This window comes from Bos mutus, chromosome 3, assembly GCF_027580195.1.
Source record: "Bos mutus isolate GX-2022 chromosome 3, NWIPB_WYAK_1.1, whole genome shotgun sequence".
Lineage (NCBI taxonomy): Eukaryota > Metazoa > Chordata > Mammalia > Artiodactyla > Bovidae > Bos > Bos mutus.
Window position 1 is genome coordinate 89151548 of NC_091619.1, and position 19280 is coordinate 89170827.

Below are 19280 nucleotides of genomic sequence, written 5' to 3' on the forward strand. Positions count from 1 at the left end.
ACATGTTCTCTTAATATGTATATCACTCCACATCCCCTACTAAATTTGACTATTTTTTATTTGAAACTGTGGCTCTTAAGAAAAAAATTTCACATTTGAAAAATTTCAGGATAACTCTACGAGTACGAAAGCTTCTGCTCTTGATACCTACTGATCCAGCCATTCAGGAAGCCCTTGATCAACTTGATTCTTTAGGAAGAAAGGTATGAGTATCTTGGATAGTTATTTAACAGGCATGGAAATTTTATATCATGATTCAGTAAAAATGCAGCATAGCATCACGTAAAGGTCATGTGATCCCATCTTTCCCATAACAGATTTTTTTCTTTAGAAAAATACCTTTGCTCTAAATGGAAATCTGAACTTCATCATGACTTTTAAATTATCTGTAGTCAATAATGACATCAAATTTTAGAACTGGAAGAACCTTTAATGTCATCTGCTTCTACCTCCTTCATGTTTTATATGAGGAAAACTAAACCCAGAGTAATGAAGTGTCTCATCTAGGGTCAGACTCTAGTGCTCATTCAACTGTGATGTTTTCCTTCTGTCATGATGCCTCTCTGAATGTGGTTGTTGCGTATGTTTGAGTTGTTTGCATAAATGGGTTATCACTTAATTTTTTCACAGTTGGTATTTAGTTCCTTTTGTTTAATTTTTACAATCTTGTTCCTTAAGAGTTTATACTAAAAATGTTTTATTTATAATATTGTTTAATTGTATTTTCAGAATAAATTCATTTAGAACAAAGTTGTTAAAACTAAGCTATAAATTTTGCATTTCAGTGATTATTATTTAGATCAGGTCAGAACCTTATCACATATACCTTACTTATTAATTTGAGGGAGAAGAGAACTAATGTAATTGTAAACTATATTACTAGAACTGCTGCTGCTGCCGCTAAGTCGCATCAGTCATGTCCGACTCTGTGCGACCCCATAGACGGCAGCCCAACAGGCTCCTCTGTCCCTGGGATTCTCCAGACAAGAACACTGGAGTGGGTTGCCATTTCCTTCTCCCCACCCAAAATTCTCAAAAACTACTACTCTGCAATCTTATAATTTAATTATCAGAGTTCAGTAGTACAAAGTTTAAAAACCTGGAAATAAATTAGGATGGCCTCGCCAGTGTTGCTTAGAATACAATCCCAGAGGCATTCCTGTAGAATGGAATGCTGTTGACCACTGACGGTCTGTGTGATGGAGTTCAGTGCTTCCTTAATAATTGAAGAGTGATGTGGCCTTGAGGTTAATTTTTTTAGAAAATGTCGATGATTTGAGTATATTAAAGTGGAAAAGAATACTAGAATATATAGTGATAATGTTTCTCCTTCATTTGTGTCCTTTTTCATTATTTTAAACTTAGAAAACATTACTGTCTGAAACAAGTTCTCAGTCTTCAAAGTCTCCATCCCTGTCTTCTAAGCAGCAGCATCAGCCAAGCGCCAGTTCAATTTTAGAAAGTCTATTTCGATCTTTCGCTCCAGGAATGTCCACCTTCAGAGTGCTCTACAACTTAGAAGTAAGAAACCTCATTTTTTTTAATTTAATTTTAACAGATTCATTTTGGTCTGAAGATTCATGCTTACAGATGTCAGAAATAAGTAAATAGACTATAAATTGAAGTGTTTTATTGTTTTGGACTTTGAAAATGCTCTTTTTTTCCCCCAACTTATACCTATGTACATTGTTATACTTGTAAAATAGCATGTAAATAAATAATTAGCTAGTGGAGGTGATGGAATTCCAGTTGAGCTATTCCAAATCCTGAAAGATGATGCTGTGAAAGTGCTGCACTCAATATGCCAGCAAATTTGGAAAACTCAGCAGCGGCCACAGGACTGGAAAAGGTCAGTTTTCATTCCAGTCCCAAAGAAAGGCAATGCCAAAGAATGCTCAAACTACCATACAATTGCACTCATCTCACATGCTAGTAAAGTAATGCTCAAAATTCTCCAAGCCAGGCTTCAGCGATATGTGATCCGTGAACTTCCAGATGTTCAAGCTGGTTTTAGAAAAGGCAGAGGAACCAGAGATCAAATTGCCAACATCCACTGGATCATCGAAAAAGCAAGAGAGTTCCAGAAAAACATCTATGTCTGCTTTATTGACTATGCCAAAGCCTTTGACTGTGTGGATCACAATAAACTGTGGAAAATTCTGAAAGAGATGGGAATACCAGACCACCTGACCTGCCTCTTGAGAAATTTGTATGCAGGTCAGGAAGCAACAGTTAGAACTGGACATGGAACAACAGACTGGTTCCAAATAGGAAAAGGAGTTTGTCAAGGCTGTATATTGTCACCCTGTTTATTTAACTTCTATGCAGAGTACATCATGAGAAACGCTAGACTGGAAGAAACACAAGCTGGAATCAAGATTGCCGGGAGAAATATCAATAACCTCAGATATGCAGATGACACCACCCTTATGGCATAAAGTGAAGAGGAACTCAAAAGCCTCTTGATGAAAGTGAAAGTGGAGAGTGAAAAAGTTGGCTTAAAGCTCAACATTCAGAAAACGAAATTCATGGCATCTGGTCCCTTCACTTCATGGGAAATAGATGGGGAAACAGTGGAAACAGTGTCAGACTTTATTTTTCTGGGTTCCAAAATCACTGCAGATGGTGACTGCAGCCATGAAATTAAAAGACGCTTACTCCTTGGAAGGAAAGTTATGACCAACCTAGATAGCATATTCAAAAGCAGAGACATTACTTTGCCAACAAAGGTTCGTCTAGTCAAGGCTATGGTTTTTCCAGTGGTCATGTATGGATGTGAGAGTTGGACTGTGAAGAAGGCTGAGCGCTGAAGAATTGATGCTTTTGAACTGTGGTGTTGGAGAAGACTCTTGAGAGTCCCTTGGACTGCAAGGAGATCCAGCCCATCCATTCTGAAGATCAGCCCTGGGATTTCTTTGGAAGGACTGATGCTAAAGCTGAAACTCCAGTACTTTGGCCACCTCATGCGAAGAGTTGACTCATTGGAAAAGACTCTGATGCTGGGAGGGATTGGGGGCAGGAGGAGAAGGGGACGACAGAGGATGAGATGGCTGGTTGGCATCACTGACTCGATGGACATGAGTCTGAGTGAACTCCGGGAGTTGGTGAGGGACAGGGAGGCCTGGTGTGCTGAGATTCATGGGGTTGAAAAGAGTCGGACACGACTGAGCGACTGATCTGATCTGATCTGATCTGAATGTATAAAAATGTGTAATTAACTTCCTCTGGAAGTTTTGCAAGTGTTTATAACATCAGTTTTTAATCCTCAGCCTTGTTACTAAATGCATCCTAACTTTTTAAAAAAGCTGTTGCAATTTGTTGCCATTAATGAAGCTTTATAAGTAGTTTCTCAGGAAACACATTTAACATTATTATTTTAGGGTGTTTTTAGAAAGAAAGCTATTTTATTAAAAGTATTTGACCAAAAGAATATTTTTATTGCCCTCCTTCCTAACAGTAGCTTTAAATTAGTAGATTCAGTTCACTAAACTTTACTAATTATTTACTGTCTACAAATCATTGTGGTAGTTTTAACTACCACAGAGTTGAAAAGGTGTGATAATTGCTCCAGGTTCTTATGAGTTAGACGTAGGAGAGGCTTGATAGGCTGAGTCCTAAAATCAGAACCGTAGCAAAGCACTGTGGAGGTGGAAACTGCCCTGCTCTGCCAGACCCTCAGGGCACGTAAGGTTCTAGGGAATATAAAGCCCTGAATGATTTTGTTTTACCTTAAATTGTTCTATTTAGTTAATTGTTTATTAAGGAATCCAGATCGGTGCCCGAGCAACCTTAATTATCAAATTACCATTTGTCTTCAGTAGGTTTTGAATCACAACAAAGGTCATAATTGACAAGAAGATACCTACTCAGGCATGTTTTCAAAGTTTTATTTCATCTGACAGTCTAATTTGGAGTATAAAGTCATATTCACTCATTTTTGTGCTTAACTCATTATTTATATGTTTGTATGGTGGAGCTGTGATAATGTTTCATAGTTGCCTTAAGATAATTTTTCTTGTGAAAATGTTTGTTGGGTCCAAAAGGAAAAAATATTTAGCATGTATTTTAAAAATAAAGTATGACCTCATTTCTTGTGAACATTTAAAAATACATACAATATTCCAAAACAGAAAATTACCTAGAAATTTTTGGCTAATTCAGTCTTATAAAATTTGTATCTTGCATTGCTGCCAGATTTGTTATTTGCTTTTAAATGATTGTCTCAGAAAGTTAAGGTATAAATCTTAACACCCACATTTGAGAGCACCCTGAAAATCAGAATGACCCAGCAGTGGGTATGGTTTGTCATCAGCTACTTAGATTGCATTACCTTAGAGCCAAAGGACTGTAAAATCATCCCCAGTCTCATTTTAGAACTTCAGATTAACTGGGAATTCCTCTGATAGGTTGCCTTTTGCTCTGTAAAAAATGTAGAAACCATAACACCCCCAAAGCACTTCTTTTTACTGTTACCTGAAAGGTTCATGTCCTTGCATTTCAATCTTTAACTTATGTTTGGCTTCTAGGGAAATTCAGAGTGGATATTCCAAGTACCCATTCCTTTGGGAAAATCTTTCACCCTCACTAAATTGTTGTCCATTAAGCATGGGGAGTGTGTGCCTGTGGCTGTCAACACTTAGAAAGGGTTAGGATAGCAGAAGGTTCCCATTCTCCTGAATGATGCTTGTGATCTGAAGCTGGCAAACCAGTTTCCTGAAGGGCAACTTAGGAAGAAAGCATCTTTAGACAAAAATATCACATTAAGAATCTAAGCTCCTAAAATTACTAATAAGTTCATAGAAGCAGATTTTTTTTTAATAAAGAAAGGATCTTGAATTACATCTAGATTAAAACCTTGGGAAAACTGAGGCTATGAGCTTTAAAAAATTTAAGTCATAACTAAATAAGCAGTTGTTTCCTGGGCACTTGTCTTGTGCCAGTGCTTATACTAAACACCTTAAGTTTGTGTTATCTGACTTACAAACAATACTCTGGGAAAGGTAATTACTGTCATTTACCCAATGAGAAAACTGAGGCAAAAAGGCAAATTACGTATGTGAGATCTCTCAACTAGTCAGTGGTAAAACTAGGATGTGAGCTAAATTTGTAGTCTCATACTGCAGGTTGATTATTTATGTGAAAATAGTTTCCTTTAGGTGGATACTACAGTGTCATAAAAAGGGCATGGATGTTAGAGTGAGACCCATCTAGACTCAAATTCTAACTGTGTGACCACAGGTGGGAGGTCACATAACCTCTCAGGTCTCAGTCTTTCCCTGTAGAATAAAATACCTATGCCTTACAGAGTGAAATTAAGAGACAGAGCAAATTAAGTACTTCATCTTACGCCTAGTACCTTGGAGACAGTTGCTCAGTAAATAGGAGTTAGAATCATTATCAGGAAACTCATCCAGCATTTATAATAAATGGACTGTTATAAAACTTCGGTTTATATACTTTTTCTAGAACATATCCACATAACACATAATGTTACCTGCTCTTAGGCAAGTCTGGAGCCTGAGACATTCACATTTGCTGGTTTCATGAAAGAGGAGCATACTAGCTCTCTAAAAACAGAAAGATTTTTCATGCTAAGTAAATGGAACTATTTGTGAAACATCAGCCTCCTTATACTATTGGAGGTAGAAAGAGCAGCAGTTAAAGAGATTCTGACTCAAGTTGTCTGATTGCTTTACTTGATAAAAAGGAATAATTTCTACTGGAAATGTTGGGATGATTAATTGTGCTTTATCTTTTTTCCAAGGTTCTAAGCTCCAAACTCATGCCAACAGCTGATGATGACATGGCAAGAAATTGTGCAAAATCATTTTGTGAGAACTTCCTCAAAGCAGGAGGTTTGAGGTTAGAGTTTCAATATTGTATTATATGATATTGCAGAAAATGAATAGAGTTATTTTAGTTAATTTCTCCTGCCGGGCCTTATTTATGCCTACAAGGCATGATTTAAAGTATTATGGGAGTTGTAATAAGAAGGAATGATGTTTTTGTCTTTAGAATATTTTTAAATGTTTTAATGACTTTTGATTATTTGGAAAACTGACAGAAGCATATGTCTTTCCCCTTTGGGAGCGGGGGAAATTCTCAAGAGGAGACGAGACTGTGCTGTTTCTGGTCACTCCCACATCAGTTTGAGATAAGGTGGATCTGATTCTTAGTAATCTGTGTTGTGCAACGCATTAGCGCTGGGGGAAGATGTTATCCCTGCCCTTGAGAGCTTCCTGTTATTCTTAAAGAATAACAAACAGTTATTGCAGGTATTGAAACAGGCTTATAAAAGGTGCTTTGTGGGATGAAGTGGGGAAGAAAGCAGTGGTTAAAATGGTAAGGTTTGCTTGGGGTAATAAGATTAGGAGATGCTTCCCAGAAAGTGACATGTGAGCTGGAAGCAGAGATGAGTCACCGCTTTCTAGGTAATCAAGGAGGGAAGGACATTCTCAGCCAGAGGAGGGGTGGGGATGAGTGAGAGCATGGACAGCACAGGACTGTCTTGGGAACTACAGTTGCCTGGTGAGACCAGAGCAAAGGGTAAAGGAGAGAGATTGTGAATAGGGGGTCATATTGAGGAATTTCAGCATTATGTTGTAAAAACAGGAGGTGTCTAAGCCAGGAGTTAGCTAGAACAGTTACTCTGACTGCAGTAGAAAAGATGACTGCAGGTGGAAGAGACTAGAGGCAGGGAGAACTGTAAGAAATGTTACAGTGTTCCAGAGAAGAGATGACAGGTTCTAAATGTGGGACAGTGGTAGAGGGACATTTATAAGATGAAATAGAAAAGTCTTTATGATTAGATGCAAGATTGTTGTTGCTGTTTAGTCTCTAAGTCATGTCCAACTTTTGCAACTCCTTGGACTATAGCTTATCAGGCTCCTCTGGCCATAGGATTTCCCAGGCAATAATATACTGGAGTGGGTTGCCATTTCCTTCTCCAGTGGATCTTCCCAATGCAGGGATCAAACCTGTGTCTTCTGCATTGGCAGGTGGATTCTTTACCACTGAACCACCTGGGAAGCACAAATATAGAGTAGGAAACTTTTTAAAAATGGCCCTATGATTTCTAGCTTGGGAGAATGAGTGAATGATAATAACTCTTTAGTCCATATGGGGAATGAAGATAAGATGGAAGAAACTGAGAAAGTCAAGAGAAGTGAGTTTGATTGTGCAAAAGATCTCTGTGAGTCACATGAAGGGGATGGTTTGGACATGATGCTCTTGAGAGAAGTGGAGAATGGCACTGGATGTTCAAGGAGGCATCGTGTATAAGGAAAGCCTTGCAGCCTGAGACCCTGGCAAGTGTAAGGCTGGGAAGCAGAATCAGTAAGTGGAAATCTCTATTGTATGAGTGAGAGAAAAGGAGGTGACCGAAGTTTGAAGGATAGGATAACTGAAGAGAAAGTTTGCTTTTCTGTTTTGATTTTAACTTGGAGAAGCCTTGGTTCTCATTGTGAGCTGACTAAAAGGGGCCAATGAAAAAGAAAAGAATAAAAGGGGGTGATCAACCAATGGGGCTAAGTTCCACTGCAGTTGGAAGATATGTTCCATAAAGAAAGTAGGCATGCCATCTCCTTTGGGAAAGAAAAGAGTGAAAACCAGCTTGAATTTTGAGCAGAGGGTAATTGAAGGAATTCTGTTGGAGGCCTTCAGGGAAGAGAGCTTGGGTGAGACCTTGCGGAGATCAAGGGGACTAGAAACAGCAGTGGAAATAGAGGGTGAAAACTCATTTCAGATCATCAGCCAATTACAGAGCTATGCTAACACAGGCATTTTAATTCTGGCTTATTTCTGAGTGTCAGTGCACATGCTAGGCATCGTTCTAAGTACTAGAAAGAGAGCAGTGTATCGATAAAACAATAATCCATGTCCTTGTGAAGATGGTAGTCTAGAAGGGAAGACAACAAAGAAGTAAAAGTGTATGTCAGGTGGTGATAAAAGCTGGAGAGAAAAATAAGACAAAGAAGAGCGGGTGGGTAGGGGAAGGGTTTGTTCAGTAGAGTGATCAGAGAACACTGCACTGATGGGGGGATATTTTACAATGACCTGAAGGAGGTGAGGGAGCAAGATCTGGAGATGCTGGGGAAAGCTGTCCAGAGGAGCATCCAACGCAAGCCCCTGTGAGGGTCGACCTGGTGTCTGTAAAGCCAGCAGGGGGCTAGTGTGGTTGGGGCTGAGTGAGGGGAGAAGGGTAGGGGGCATGAGGTTACAGAGATACCAGAGGTCAGGGTATGCAGGATTTTACAGGCTACTGTGAAGGAAATAGGAAACCATGGGAGGATTTTGTCCAGAGGAATCCCATGGTAACCTCCATTTTTAAGGGATCATTCTGGTTGATCTTTTGAGAATAGATTTTGGAGGTGAAGCTTCAAGAGTAGAAGCAAGAAGAAGAGTTGGGAAGCTTTTACAGCAATGTAGGTGATAGTAGATGTGAAAACAAGCTTTGTAGAATACACCAATTCTGGATATACTTTTGAATTGATAGCTCTTCTAATACCAACATAGCAGTTGATTGGGGAACTCATTCAAGTTAGTGAGAAGGCAAACTATCTAAACACTCTGTACTGGTTATTTTTTGGCTAAGAAAGGAGTCCAATTTTAATTCTGAACCAGGAAGGTTATATGTACTATAAGAAATCGTTGTGATAGGAATCTGTGTGATCCATTTATATGTAAGGATCATGTAAGAATTTTAAGTAATTGATAAGTATTAAACTACTTATATGGAGAGCTTCCCTGGCGGCTCAGACGGTAAAGCATCTGCCTACAATGTGGGAGACCTGGGTTCGATTCATAGGTTGGAAAGATCCCCTGGAGAAGGAAATGGCAATCCACTCCAGCACTCTTGCCTGGAAAATCCCATGGACGGAGGAGCCTGATAGGCTATAGTCCATGGGGTTGCAAAGAGTGGGACACAACTGAGTGACTTCACTTTCACTTTCAAACTACTTATAGAAAATTACCTGTGGAAGAAACAGAAGTCTTAAATATCCTGCCTTTTCTTTTTTCTTTTTTTTTGAAGTTTGGTTGTAAATGTCATGCAGAGGGATTCCATCCCATCAGAAGTAGACTATGAAACAAGGCAAGGCGTTTATTCCATCTGTCTACAACTGGCAAGGTACGTAAATCTATTGATTACTCTCAGATGGCCATTCTTGACTCTTTCTTCCAGATCCCATCCTTTAAACATAGTATGAAATGACCTTGGCTTAGCCTAGCTTATTTCCTTTTAAGATTTTTACTCGTGGGACAAACATTGCCAACCTTATTGGATGAAGACCTCACCAAAGATGGCATAGAAGCACTTTCTTCTCGCCCATTCCGAAATGTCAGCCGGCAGACGAGCAGGCAGATGTCCTTATGTGGCACCCCAGAGAAGTCATCCTACCGACAGCTGTCAGTGTCTGACCGGTCTTCCATCAGAGTTGAGGAGATCATTCCTGCTGCACGAGTCGCAATACAAGTAAGTGACTTGTTTGTTCAAGAAGTCCCAAGGGCCTTCTTTCCAGAAGGCACCACTGGTGGGGAGGGCCTATGCAGATATAAAAATTATTGATGTGAGTATCATCCTCAAGGAGCGTACAGGAAGTAAGAAAGAGATCAACTAGTGTAGAATTCACTGTAATTCAGGTGGAAAACATCAATTGTTGTAAGAAGACTACCAAAGCAAGACATTCTACAGGGCTTAAGTGGAATGGAATAGTCATCTTCACATGCGGCTGTCACAAGGATTCCATGTAGGAGGGACTAAGCCTTTAAGAATAGGTAGGGATTCCATATCCATGGATTCATTTAGAGAGAGGAAAGTTGTTCAGGTAAAGGGGAAGGTGGGAGCTATTAGAAAAGAAGCCTGTGTAGGAGGCCGCATGGTGGTTCACATAGACCGGATGCTGTGTGTGGAAGAGGGGACATGGTGACAGCAAAATGGGTGATTTGAAGCCAGAACCTGGACAGCAGGGTCTCTGTGTTGTAGTAGCAGAGAGGCAGTTGTAAGTCTTTGAACAGTACAGAAGCATGAAAAAGGCTGTCTGTCTTGTAGATGATGTTGGAGGGAAATGAGCCTGCAAACTGAGACCAAGAGGAGGTTATTGAAGTCAGTGGGACATGTCCAAGTACTCACAGCACTTTCTTGCTTCCTTAGACAATGGAAGTCGGTGATTTCACATCTACTGTGGCCTGTTTCATGCGACTGTCATGGGCTGCAGCCGCAGGACGGCTCGACCTCGTTGGGAGTAGCCAACCAATTAAAGAAAGTAATTCTCTGTTTCCTGCTGGCATTCGAAACAGACTCAGCAGTTCAGGTACTGATTAAGAAGGATAAAATAATTAGAATATTGAACAGGAAGTAGCTATAAAAATCATCTTTGTATAGGTTATTCAGGGTCACAGAAAGGAGAAAGCCTTTTCTCTTGCTTTTGAGCATGAACAGAAATTCATCAAGCTAAATAAACCCTCAAGATTTATGCATATTCAAGTTTGCATGTATGTATATACATCCTTCATTTATATATGTCATACTAAGAAAAAAGTTTATAAATGCAAAATAAATAGAAAAACCAAGCAGAGTTTTAGCTTGCTGAGTATGAAAGTGTCATGAGGCCAATAATTACAGCTGTAATAAAAATTTATCTAGAATATTTACCTGGAAAAATCATTTTCTTGGTTTGGCCTGTTATTTTCTGTTAGGCCTTTATAAATAGCTTTATTTCTCAGCTTTATTTGGTTTCCCTGCTGTGTATATAACTCATTAATAATAGAGCTTTTACACTGTACGACATACAGTAAAGTGCAGAAATGTTGAATGTACAGGAGTTTTAGGGTTTTTACATAAGTATAACCCATTAGATTAAGATAAGGAGCATTTCTAATAACCCAGAAAGACTCCCACATGCCTCCAAAATCGCACTGTTTTTGCTTCTGGCACCTGAAACTAGTTTTTCATCGTAAATGTATTTTTCAGCGCTTCCAAATGTGTTTTAAGTACAAAGAAAGCAGTGGGGGTCAAAGTAAATGATTAATTCTCTCTTGTTTCTTAGACCAAAGTGTCTTCTTGAACTCTTTACCTTCACTTGAGGATTATGGACACATTAAAGGGTTTTAATCTCAAGGGTCCTGTGGGATCCCCAGTAACCCTTCAGTAACCTTCCGTTTTGTATGTTTCCAGGAAGCAATTGCAGCTCTGGAAGTGAAGGGGACCCAGTGGCCTTGCACGCAGGCATCTGTGTACGACAACAGTCCGTGTCCACCAAAGACTCCCTGATTGCCGGAGAGGCTTTGTCTCTACTTGTCACCTGCCTGCAGCTTCGGAGCCAACAGCTGGGTATGCAGGAGGCCTGCTTGCCACTCGTGTTTTAGGAAACGGCCAGGTTTCTGTTGGGAATTATTTATATCCCTTCATAGATAAGGTCATATTAATAGAAATGGAAAAGGGGAAAGTTGGCATATGGAATAGGTAAGAATAGTGCTAGAGTACTTAATTCTGAACAAGTATTTATTGAGCACCTCTGTATACACGGTTCCACAGTTGATGTTACAAAGGCAGTATGTCTGCTGTCCAGGAGAGCTTACCATCTGTTGGAGGAATTAAAACAAGCCAAAGTTGTAGGTCATAAGCTATAGAAGTAGAATTATATATCAATCCCTAAACTGATAACGACTCCAGTATTAAAAATTATGAAACTTAAGATTTGTCCTTTTATCTTTATTGTTGGTTTTGACAAACTGGGGCTATTGCTAAACATATTTTTAGCATTAGATTCCCCAGGGCTCAGTCCCTGGACACTTTTTTTCCTCTGCCTACACTCATTCTCATAATCACCCATTCACATAATCACATCCACGTTCACAGCCTTAAATTCCCTCTATGTGTCGGTAACACTTAAATTTGGCTCTGTGACCTGGGTCCCTCCCCTGACATCTCTACTTAGATATAGTAGACTTCCTGAACTTAACATGTCCAGAACTGAACACTGGTCTGGCCCACACCACCCAAGAGATTGCCCATCTTAATTAGTAGCATTTTCGTTCTTGGAGTCATCCTACTCCAGGATTCCTTTCTTTACATCCTACTTCTAATCTGCCAACACATCCTTCTTCAGACTCCACCTTTGCTGGATTAAGGGGATTCCACCCCTTAGACCACCTTTGCTGTTGGTACCCTCTGCTCCTCCATCATCTCTTGCCTTGATTATAGCAGCAGTGCCCTGACTAATCTCCCTGCTTCTACCCTTGCAGTTTATTCTCCACACAGTAACCAGAGTGGACCCGCTAAAATGTAAGTCAGATCGTATCACTCCTCTATCTACAGCCTTGCAGCGGCCTCCGTTCACACTTAGTGAAAGCCAGATCTTCCCTAAGACCTTCCAGGCCTGGCACCATCCACGCCCGTGATGCCTGTGTGCCTTCACCTCTTGCACTCCCTGCCTCACCCACCATGCTTCAGCCACCCTGGCTTCCTAGCTGTTCGCTGACACTCAGGCACATGCCTGCCTCAGGGCCCTTGCACTAGCTATTCCCACTTCCCCCACCTTTTTTTAGAGAAATCACAGTCCTCACCTCTCCCAGCATTCACCTGTAAACTCTGTTGTTGTTTTTTTCTCTATCACTTATCACTGTACAGCATACAGTAAAATTTCTCTGCTTATCATGTTTATTGTCATTATCCCCTTCCCCACCTAGATGGTAAGCTCTGTAAGAACAGAGACTTTTGTCCCATGTGTTTCCTAATGAATCCTTAACACCCAAACACTGTGGGGTGTGTAGTAGGCCCTCAATAAATACTTATTCAGGGATGCAGTCTTAATGACTTGACTTTTAAAAATTGTACCAATACATGGAGCCCAATTCATTACTATTATTACTGGTTCAGACTGCCTGTTACGTAGAATTGGTGATCATTATGTATTATTCGGTATAACATCCAAATTTATCATATAAGATATCAAGATAAACATACAGAAAAAGTTACATGTTTATGGGACAGTGAACTATCAAAAATTTGACAGTACAGTATCAAAAATGATTTACTTTGGTCAGATTTGCTTTTAAAGGCTTATATATGAGAAGTCTTAAGTCACTGTGAAATACTATTAAGCATAAGCCATACTTTTAGTTCAGTTTCCTACAATTGTTTGATTACAGAAGTAATCAGGATGAGAAAAATTATAACTTCAAGCTTTTTTATCATTTGTAAGTTTATTGTAGAGTACATTTTATAGTTCAGAGGTATTGATAGTTTATCAAAGCAAGACATATTTGTTCTGTCACTAGTAAGCACAAGACATTGTGGGAAAAAGTGAGGGTACAACGATTACTTGGACAGTCCTGCTCTTGAGCGCCTTAGGCGCTCATGGGGGCAGTTATGGAGGTACTGAATTTGATTCTGTGTGGAAGAAGAGATGATGTCTACGATAGTTAAGGGTAAGAAATTATTCAAAACTTCTGAAATTTTGAAAATGCATTTCCTAACTTAGTTTCCTCCCCTGCCCCCATTCTCCTTATTCTTACCATCAGCCTCTTTCTACAACTTGCCCTGTGTTGCCGATTTTATCATTGATATTCTGCTTGGATCACCAAGTGCTGAGGTAAGGCTCACTTTATACAAAACCCCTTTGGTCTTGCTCTGCCTGGGCTCCTGGATGCCTGAGGCAGTGTGGGGACTGTAGAGGGAGTGGTGTTAGTCCTCCTGGGGAGTCACGTAGAGCGCTGCAGACCATTATGACAGTGACCGTTTAGACTCGCACCTTCCTTCCTTGTCTGTGTTTCACCGGAAGTTAAGATACTAGTGCTATGATTAACTTGCATTTATTTATAACAAACAAAATCTTACAGTGTTCAACATCCATAGCTGGCCAAGTCAGCCAACATTAAACATTAACTTGTTGGCCCAAATCAAGAAAGACCAACTTCAAGCCGTGAACTTTCATTAGGTCTTAGAATTCTCATTTTCGTACATAACCTTGAAAATTAACTTTGAGACACATGAAGAAGAGGTTTGTTTGTTTGTTTGTTTGTTTCTAATTTTCATTTAAAATTATAAGCCTGTTGATTAGAGTAGAATGTGCTGTGCTTAGACACTCAGTCATGTCTGACTCTTGGCAGCTCCATGGGCTGTAGCCCGCCAGGCTCCTCTGTCCATAGGGATTTTCCAGACAAGAATACAGGAGTGACTTGCTATGCCCTCCTCCAGGGGATCTTCCCAACCAGGGATCTTCCCAGGTCTCCCGCATTGTAGGCAGATTCTTTACCATCTGAGTAGAATCCACTACTAGAATAATTTGGGAAATCAGTACCCAGACCACACTTGATTTAAATTAGCCCTAGTTTATTCAATGTAAACTTTACTGACTGAAATGCTCACACCCTTATAGCATCGTTCAGAGTATGGACTTTGGAGGAAATTCATTTTTTAAGCAGTCTATGTGTTTATTGATGTACATCCTTGGCCACTAAAAATGTGATTTCAGATTCGCCGTGTTGCCTGCGATCAGCTGTATACTCTGAGTCAGACAGATACTTCAGCCCACCCAGATGTGCAGAAGCCAAACCAGTTTCTGCTGGGTGTGATTCTCACTGCTCAGCTGCCTCTCTGGTCCCCAACCAGTATCATGCGAGGAGTCAATCAGAGGTATGTAATAAGATGAAAACGTTCACGTCATACAGAGAGGGAGTAATGATTTGTGTACTGCTCCCCTACAGGCCACAGTGCATGACTGAGATGACAGAATCTCTCCTTCTCTCTTCCAGCATGTATACCTTGAAAGAAGGCATCTCAGGTTTTCCTCCCATTTAGGACCAAAGAGTTAGAAGAAATAATACCAGGCTTTCTTTCTCTCCACCACCCCAGCTTCTATCTCCACCTACCCCAAAAAGAAGACTCACCTGGTGGTTGAGAAACTGCACTATTTGAGCCAGATCACTGCGTAAAGAGTTCACACCTGTACATCACATTTTTAGCATACTTTATAACTCCATGTCTAGAGGTACTAGGGTATCCTTCTAGCTTTTTCTTGGGTTTATACATCCTGGACATGGAAGGAGGCTTGTGGTCCAGGTTCAGAGACTTGAGTAAAACGATTCTGCCTAACCCATCTTACCTCCTGAGGCAAGCCTGCCTACAGGGGTGCCCCAGTGTAGGCTCAGCCTGGGAGGTCAGGAATCCCACATGGACCTCAAGTTTAAGCCACATTTCCAGCTCAGCTTTATCAGCAAGCCCTTGCTCTGGGGCTTAGAAGACACCACAGAGATTTGTGAAATCAGTATATATTTTCCTTTGTATATGCTTTGTAAATTAGAGCCCTTAGTAGAAATGTTAGAGCTACTCCAAATACCACCAGACACATCCACAATTGGGTGTCACTTCCACTTCAGCTCAGCCTCTTCATTCTTTCTGGATCTGTTTCTCTGTTCTTCTCCAGTATCATACTGGACACCTACCGTCCTGTGGGGTTCGTCTTTCAGTGTTGTATCTCTTTGCCTTTTCATACTGTTCATGGGGTTCTCAAGGCAAGAATGCTGAAGTGGCACAGTACAACTTGTTTTCACATGCTGGGCTGGGTGAAGCTTAAGCTGGAATCAAGATTGCCCGGAGAAATATTAATAACTTTGGATATGCAGATGACACCATCCTAATGGCAGAAAGCAGAGGATCTAAAGAGTCCCTTGATGAAGGTGAAAGAGGAGAGTGAAAAAGCTGGCTTAAAACAGCATTCAAAAAACTAAGATCATGGCATCTGGTCCCATCGCTTCATGGCAAATAGATGGGGAAACAATGGAAACAGTGACAGACTTTATTTTGGGGCACCAAAATCACTGTGGATGGTGATTGTAGCCATGAAATTAAAATACATTTGCTCCTTGGAAGAAAAGCTATGACAAACCTAGACAGTGTATTTAAAAAGCAGAGACATCAGTTTGCCCACAAAAGCCCATCTGGTCAAAGCTATAGTTTTTCCAGTAGTCATGTATGGAGAGTTGGACTATAAAGAAAGCTGAGCACCGAAGAACTGACATTTTTGAACTGTGCTGTTAGAGAAGACTCTTGAGAGTCCCTTGGACAGCAAGGAGATCAAACCAGTCAATCCTAAAGGAAATCAACCCTGAATATTCGTTGGCAGGACTGATGCTGAAACTCCAATACTTTGGCCACCTGATCTGAAAAGCTTATTCATTGGAAAAGATGCTGATGCTGGGCAAGATTGAGGGCAAGAGGAGAAGGGGGCAACAGAGGATGAGATGATTGGAAGGCATCACTGGCTCAATGGACATGAGTTTGAGCAAACTCTGGGAGCTAGTGAAGCACAAGGACGCCTGGCATGTTGCAGTCCACGGGTTGCAGAGAGTTGGGCCCAACTGAGTGACTAAATAGCAACAAGAGCTCCAAATACCAAACTTGGTCTTTTTTTTTCAGTGTAGTAAAATATACTCAGGGGCTTCCCTGGTGGCACAGGTAGTAAAAAATCTGCCTGCAGTGTGGGAGACCCATGCTCAGTCCCTGGGTCAAGAAGATCCATAACATAACGTTTAACATTTTAACGATTTTTAACTGAACAGTCAGTAACATTGAGTGTATTCACCTTGCTGTGCAGCCAAGCTCTTTAGCGTTCTAAACTGCAAGTCTGTACCCAGTAAGAAATCAGTAAATGCAAGACTGGTAAATTTGATTCCAGAAAATATCTATGAAAAAAAATATACCTGAGTCAAAAGTCAGTTAAACTAACTATACAGACTTACAACATATGTGACAGACAGCAGCTGATTTTGATAATACATATGAAGAGATATTATAAATCACAAAAGACCAACAGCCAAATAGAAAAATGGACAAAGGACATGATGAGACACCTCAGAGACAATCTTGTAGATGATTTTTTTTTTTAGATTTGCTAGATTTTTTTTTTCTTTTACTGTGGTAGAATATGCATAACATAGAATTTGCAATTATATCAGTTTTAGGGGTGTAACTTAGTGAAATTAAGTACATACACATTTTTGTGTAACCATCACCACTGTCTGTTTCCAGAATTTTTCCATCATCTCAAACTGAAATTCTTCTCCCATTAAACAAGAATACCTCATTCGTTTCCCTCCTCCCTCCAGGCACCGGCAACTACCAGTTTACTTTCTATCTCTATAAATTTGACTATTCTAGGTACCTCGTAAAAGTGAAACCATACAATATTTGTCCTTTTCTATCTAGCTTATTTCAATTACCATAATATTTTCAAGGTTCATCCATGTTACAGCGTGAGTGAGGGTTTCATTTCTATTCAACACTGAATGATAATTCCTTCTTGTATATATCATACTTTGTTTATCCATTCACCATCAGTTCAGTTCACTTCAGTCACTCAGTCATGTCTGACTCTTTGCGACCCCATGAATCACAGCACGCCAGGCCTCCCTGTCCATCACCAACTCCCAGAATTCACCCAAACTAAAGTCCATTGAGTTGGTGATGCCACCCAACCATCTCATTCTCTGTCATCCCCTTCTCCTCGTGCCTGCAATCTTTCCCAGCATCAGGGTCTTTTCAAATGAGTCAGCTCTTCACATCAGGTGGCCAAAGTATTGGAGTTTCAGCTTCAACATCAGCCCTTCCAATGAACACCCAGTCTCCTTGCAGTCCAAGGGATTCTCAAGACTCTTCTACAACACCACAGTTCAAAAGCATCAATTCTTCAGTGCCCAGCTTTATAGTCCAACTCTCACATCCGTACATGACTACTGGAAAAACCATAGCCTTGATTAGATGGACCTTTGTTGGCAGAGTAATGTCTGCTTTTTAATATGCTGTCTAGGTTGGTCATAACTTTCCTTCCAAGGAGTAAGCATCTTTTAATTTCATGGCTGCCGTTACCACCTGCACTGATTTTATAGCCCTAAAAAGTAAAGTCAGCCACTGTTTCCACTTTACCAAGAGGCAGGTCAGGTGGTCTGGTATTCCCATCTCTTTCAGAATTTTCCACACTTTATTGTGATCCACACAGTCAAAGGCTTTGGCATAGTCAATAAAGCAGAAATAGATGTTTTTCTAGAATTCTCTTGCTTTTTCGATGATTTAGTGGATGTTGGCAATTTGATCTCTGGTTCCTCTGCCTTTTCTAAAGAACCAGCTTGAACATCTGGAAGATCACGGTTACATATTGCTGAAGCCTGGCTTGGAGAATTTTGAGCATTACTTTACCAGCGTGTGAGATGAGTGCAATTGTGCGGTAGTTTGAGCATTCTTTGGCATTGCCTTTCTTTGGGATTGGAATGAAAACTGACCTTTTCCGGTCCTGTGACCACTGCTGAGTTTTCCAAATTTGTTGATATATTGAGTGCAGCACTTTCACAGCATCATATTTTAGAATTTGAAATAGCTCAATTGGAATTCCGTCACCTCCACTAGCTTTGTTCATAGTGATGCTTCTTAAAGCCCACTTGACTTCACATTCCAGGATGTCTGGCTCTAGGTGAGTGATCACACCATCGTGATTATCATGGGTCATGAAGATCTTTTTTGTACAGTTCTTCTGTGTATTCTTGCCACCTCTTCTTAATATCTTCTGCTTCTGTTAGGTCCATACCATTTCTGTCCTTTATTGAGCCCATCTTTGCATGAAATGTTCCCTTGGTATCTCTGATTTTCTTGAAGAGATCTCTAGTCTTTCCCATTCTATTGTTTCCCTCTATTTCTTTGAACTGATCACTGAGGAAGGCTTTCTTATCGCTACTTCCTAATTTTTGGAACTCTGCATTCAAATGGGTATATCATTTTTCCTTTGCTTTTCACTTCTTTTCTTTTCACAACTATTTGTAAGGCCTCCTCAGACACCCATTTTGCTTTTTTGCATTTCTTTTTCTTGGGGATGGTCTTGATCCCTGTCTCCTGTACAATGTCATGAACTTCCATCCATAGTTCATCAGGCACTCTATCAGATCTAGTCCCTTAAATCTATTTCTCACTTCCACTGTATAATCATAAGGGATTTGATTTAGATCATACCTGAATGGTCTAGTGGTTTTCCCCACTTTCTTCAATTTTAGTCTGAACTTGGCAACAAGGAGTTCATGATCTGAGACACAGTCAGCTCCTGGTCTTGTTTTTGCTGACTGTTTAGAGCTTATCCATCTTTGGCTGCAAAGAATATAATCAATCTGATTTCGGTGTTGGCCATCTAGTGATGTCCATATGTAGAGTCTTCTCTTGTGTTGTTGGAAGAAGGTGTTTGCTATGACCAGTGCGTTCTCTTGGCAAAACTCTATTAGCCTTTGCCCTGCTTCATTCC

General features: G+C 40.3%; 1 protein-coding gene across 4 annotated transcripts in view; it reads left to right on the forward strand.

Moving 5' to 3' along the window:
- Positions 1-19280, forward strand: part of USP24 (ubiquitin specific peptidase 24) — a 155930-nt gene that overhangs the window by 81506 nt on the left and 55144 nt on the right. For all 4 annotated transcript variants that reach the window (XM_070367968.1, XM_070367966.1, XM_070367969.1 and 1 more), the window contains 9 exons: positions 110-203; positions 1366-1521; positions 5765-5862; positions 9032-9127; positions 9244-9472; positions 10151-10310; positions 11174-11329; positions 13522-13592; positions 14475-14635. In XM_070367968.1, the coding sequence (XP_070224069.1) occupies positions 110-203; positions 1366-1521; positions 5765-5862; positions 9032-9127; positions 9244-9472; positions 10151-10310; positions 11174-11329; positions 13522-13592; positions 14475-14635 (1221 nt within the window). The remainder of the gene's footprint in view (positions 1-109; positions 204-1365; positions 1522-5764; positions 5863-9031; positions 9128-9243; positions 9473-10150; positions 10311-11173; positions 11330-13521; positions 13593-14474; positions 14636-19280) is intronic.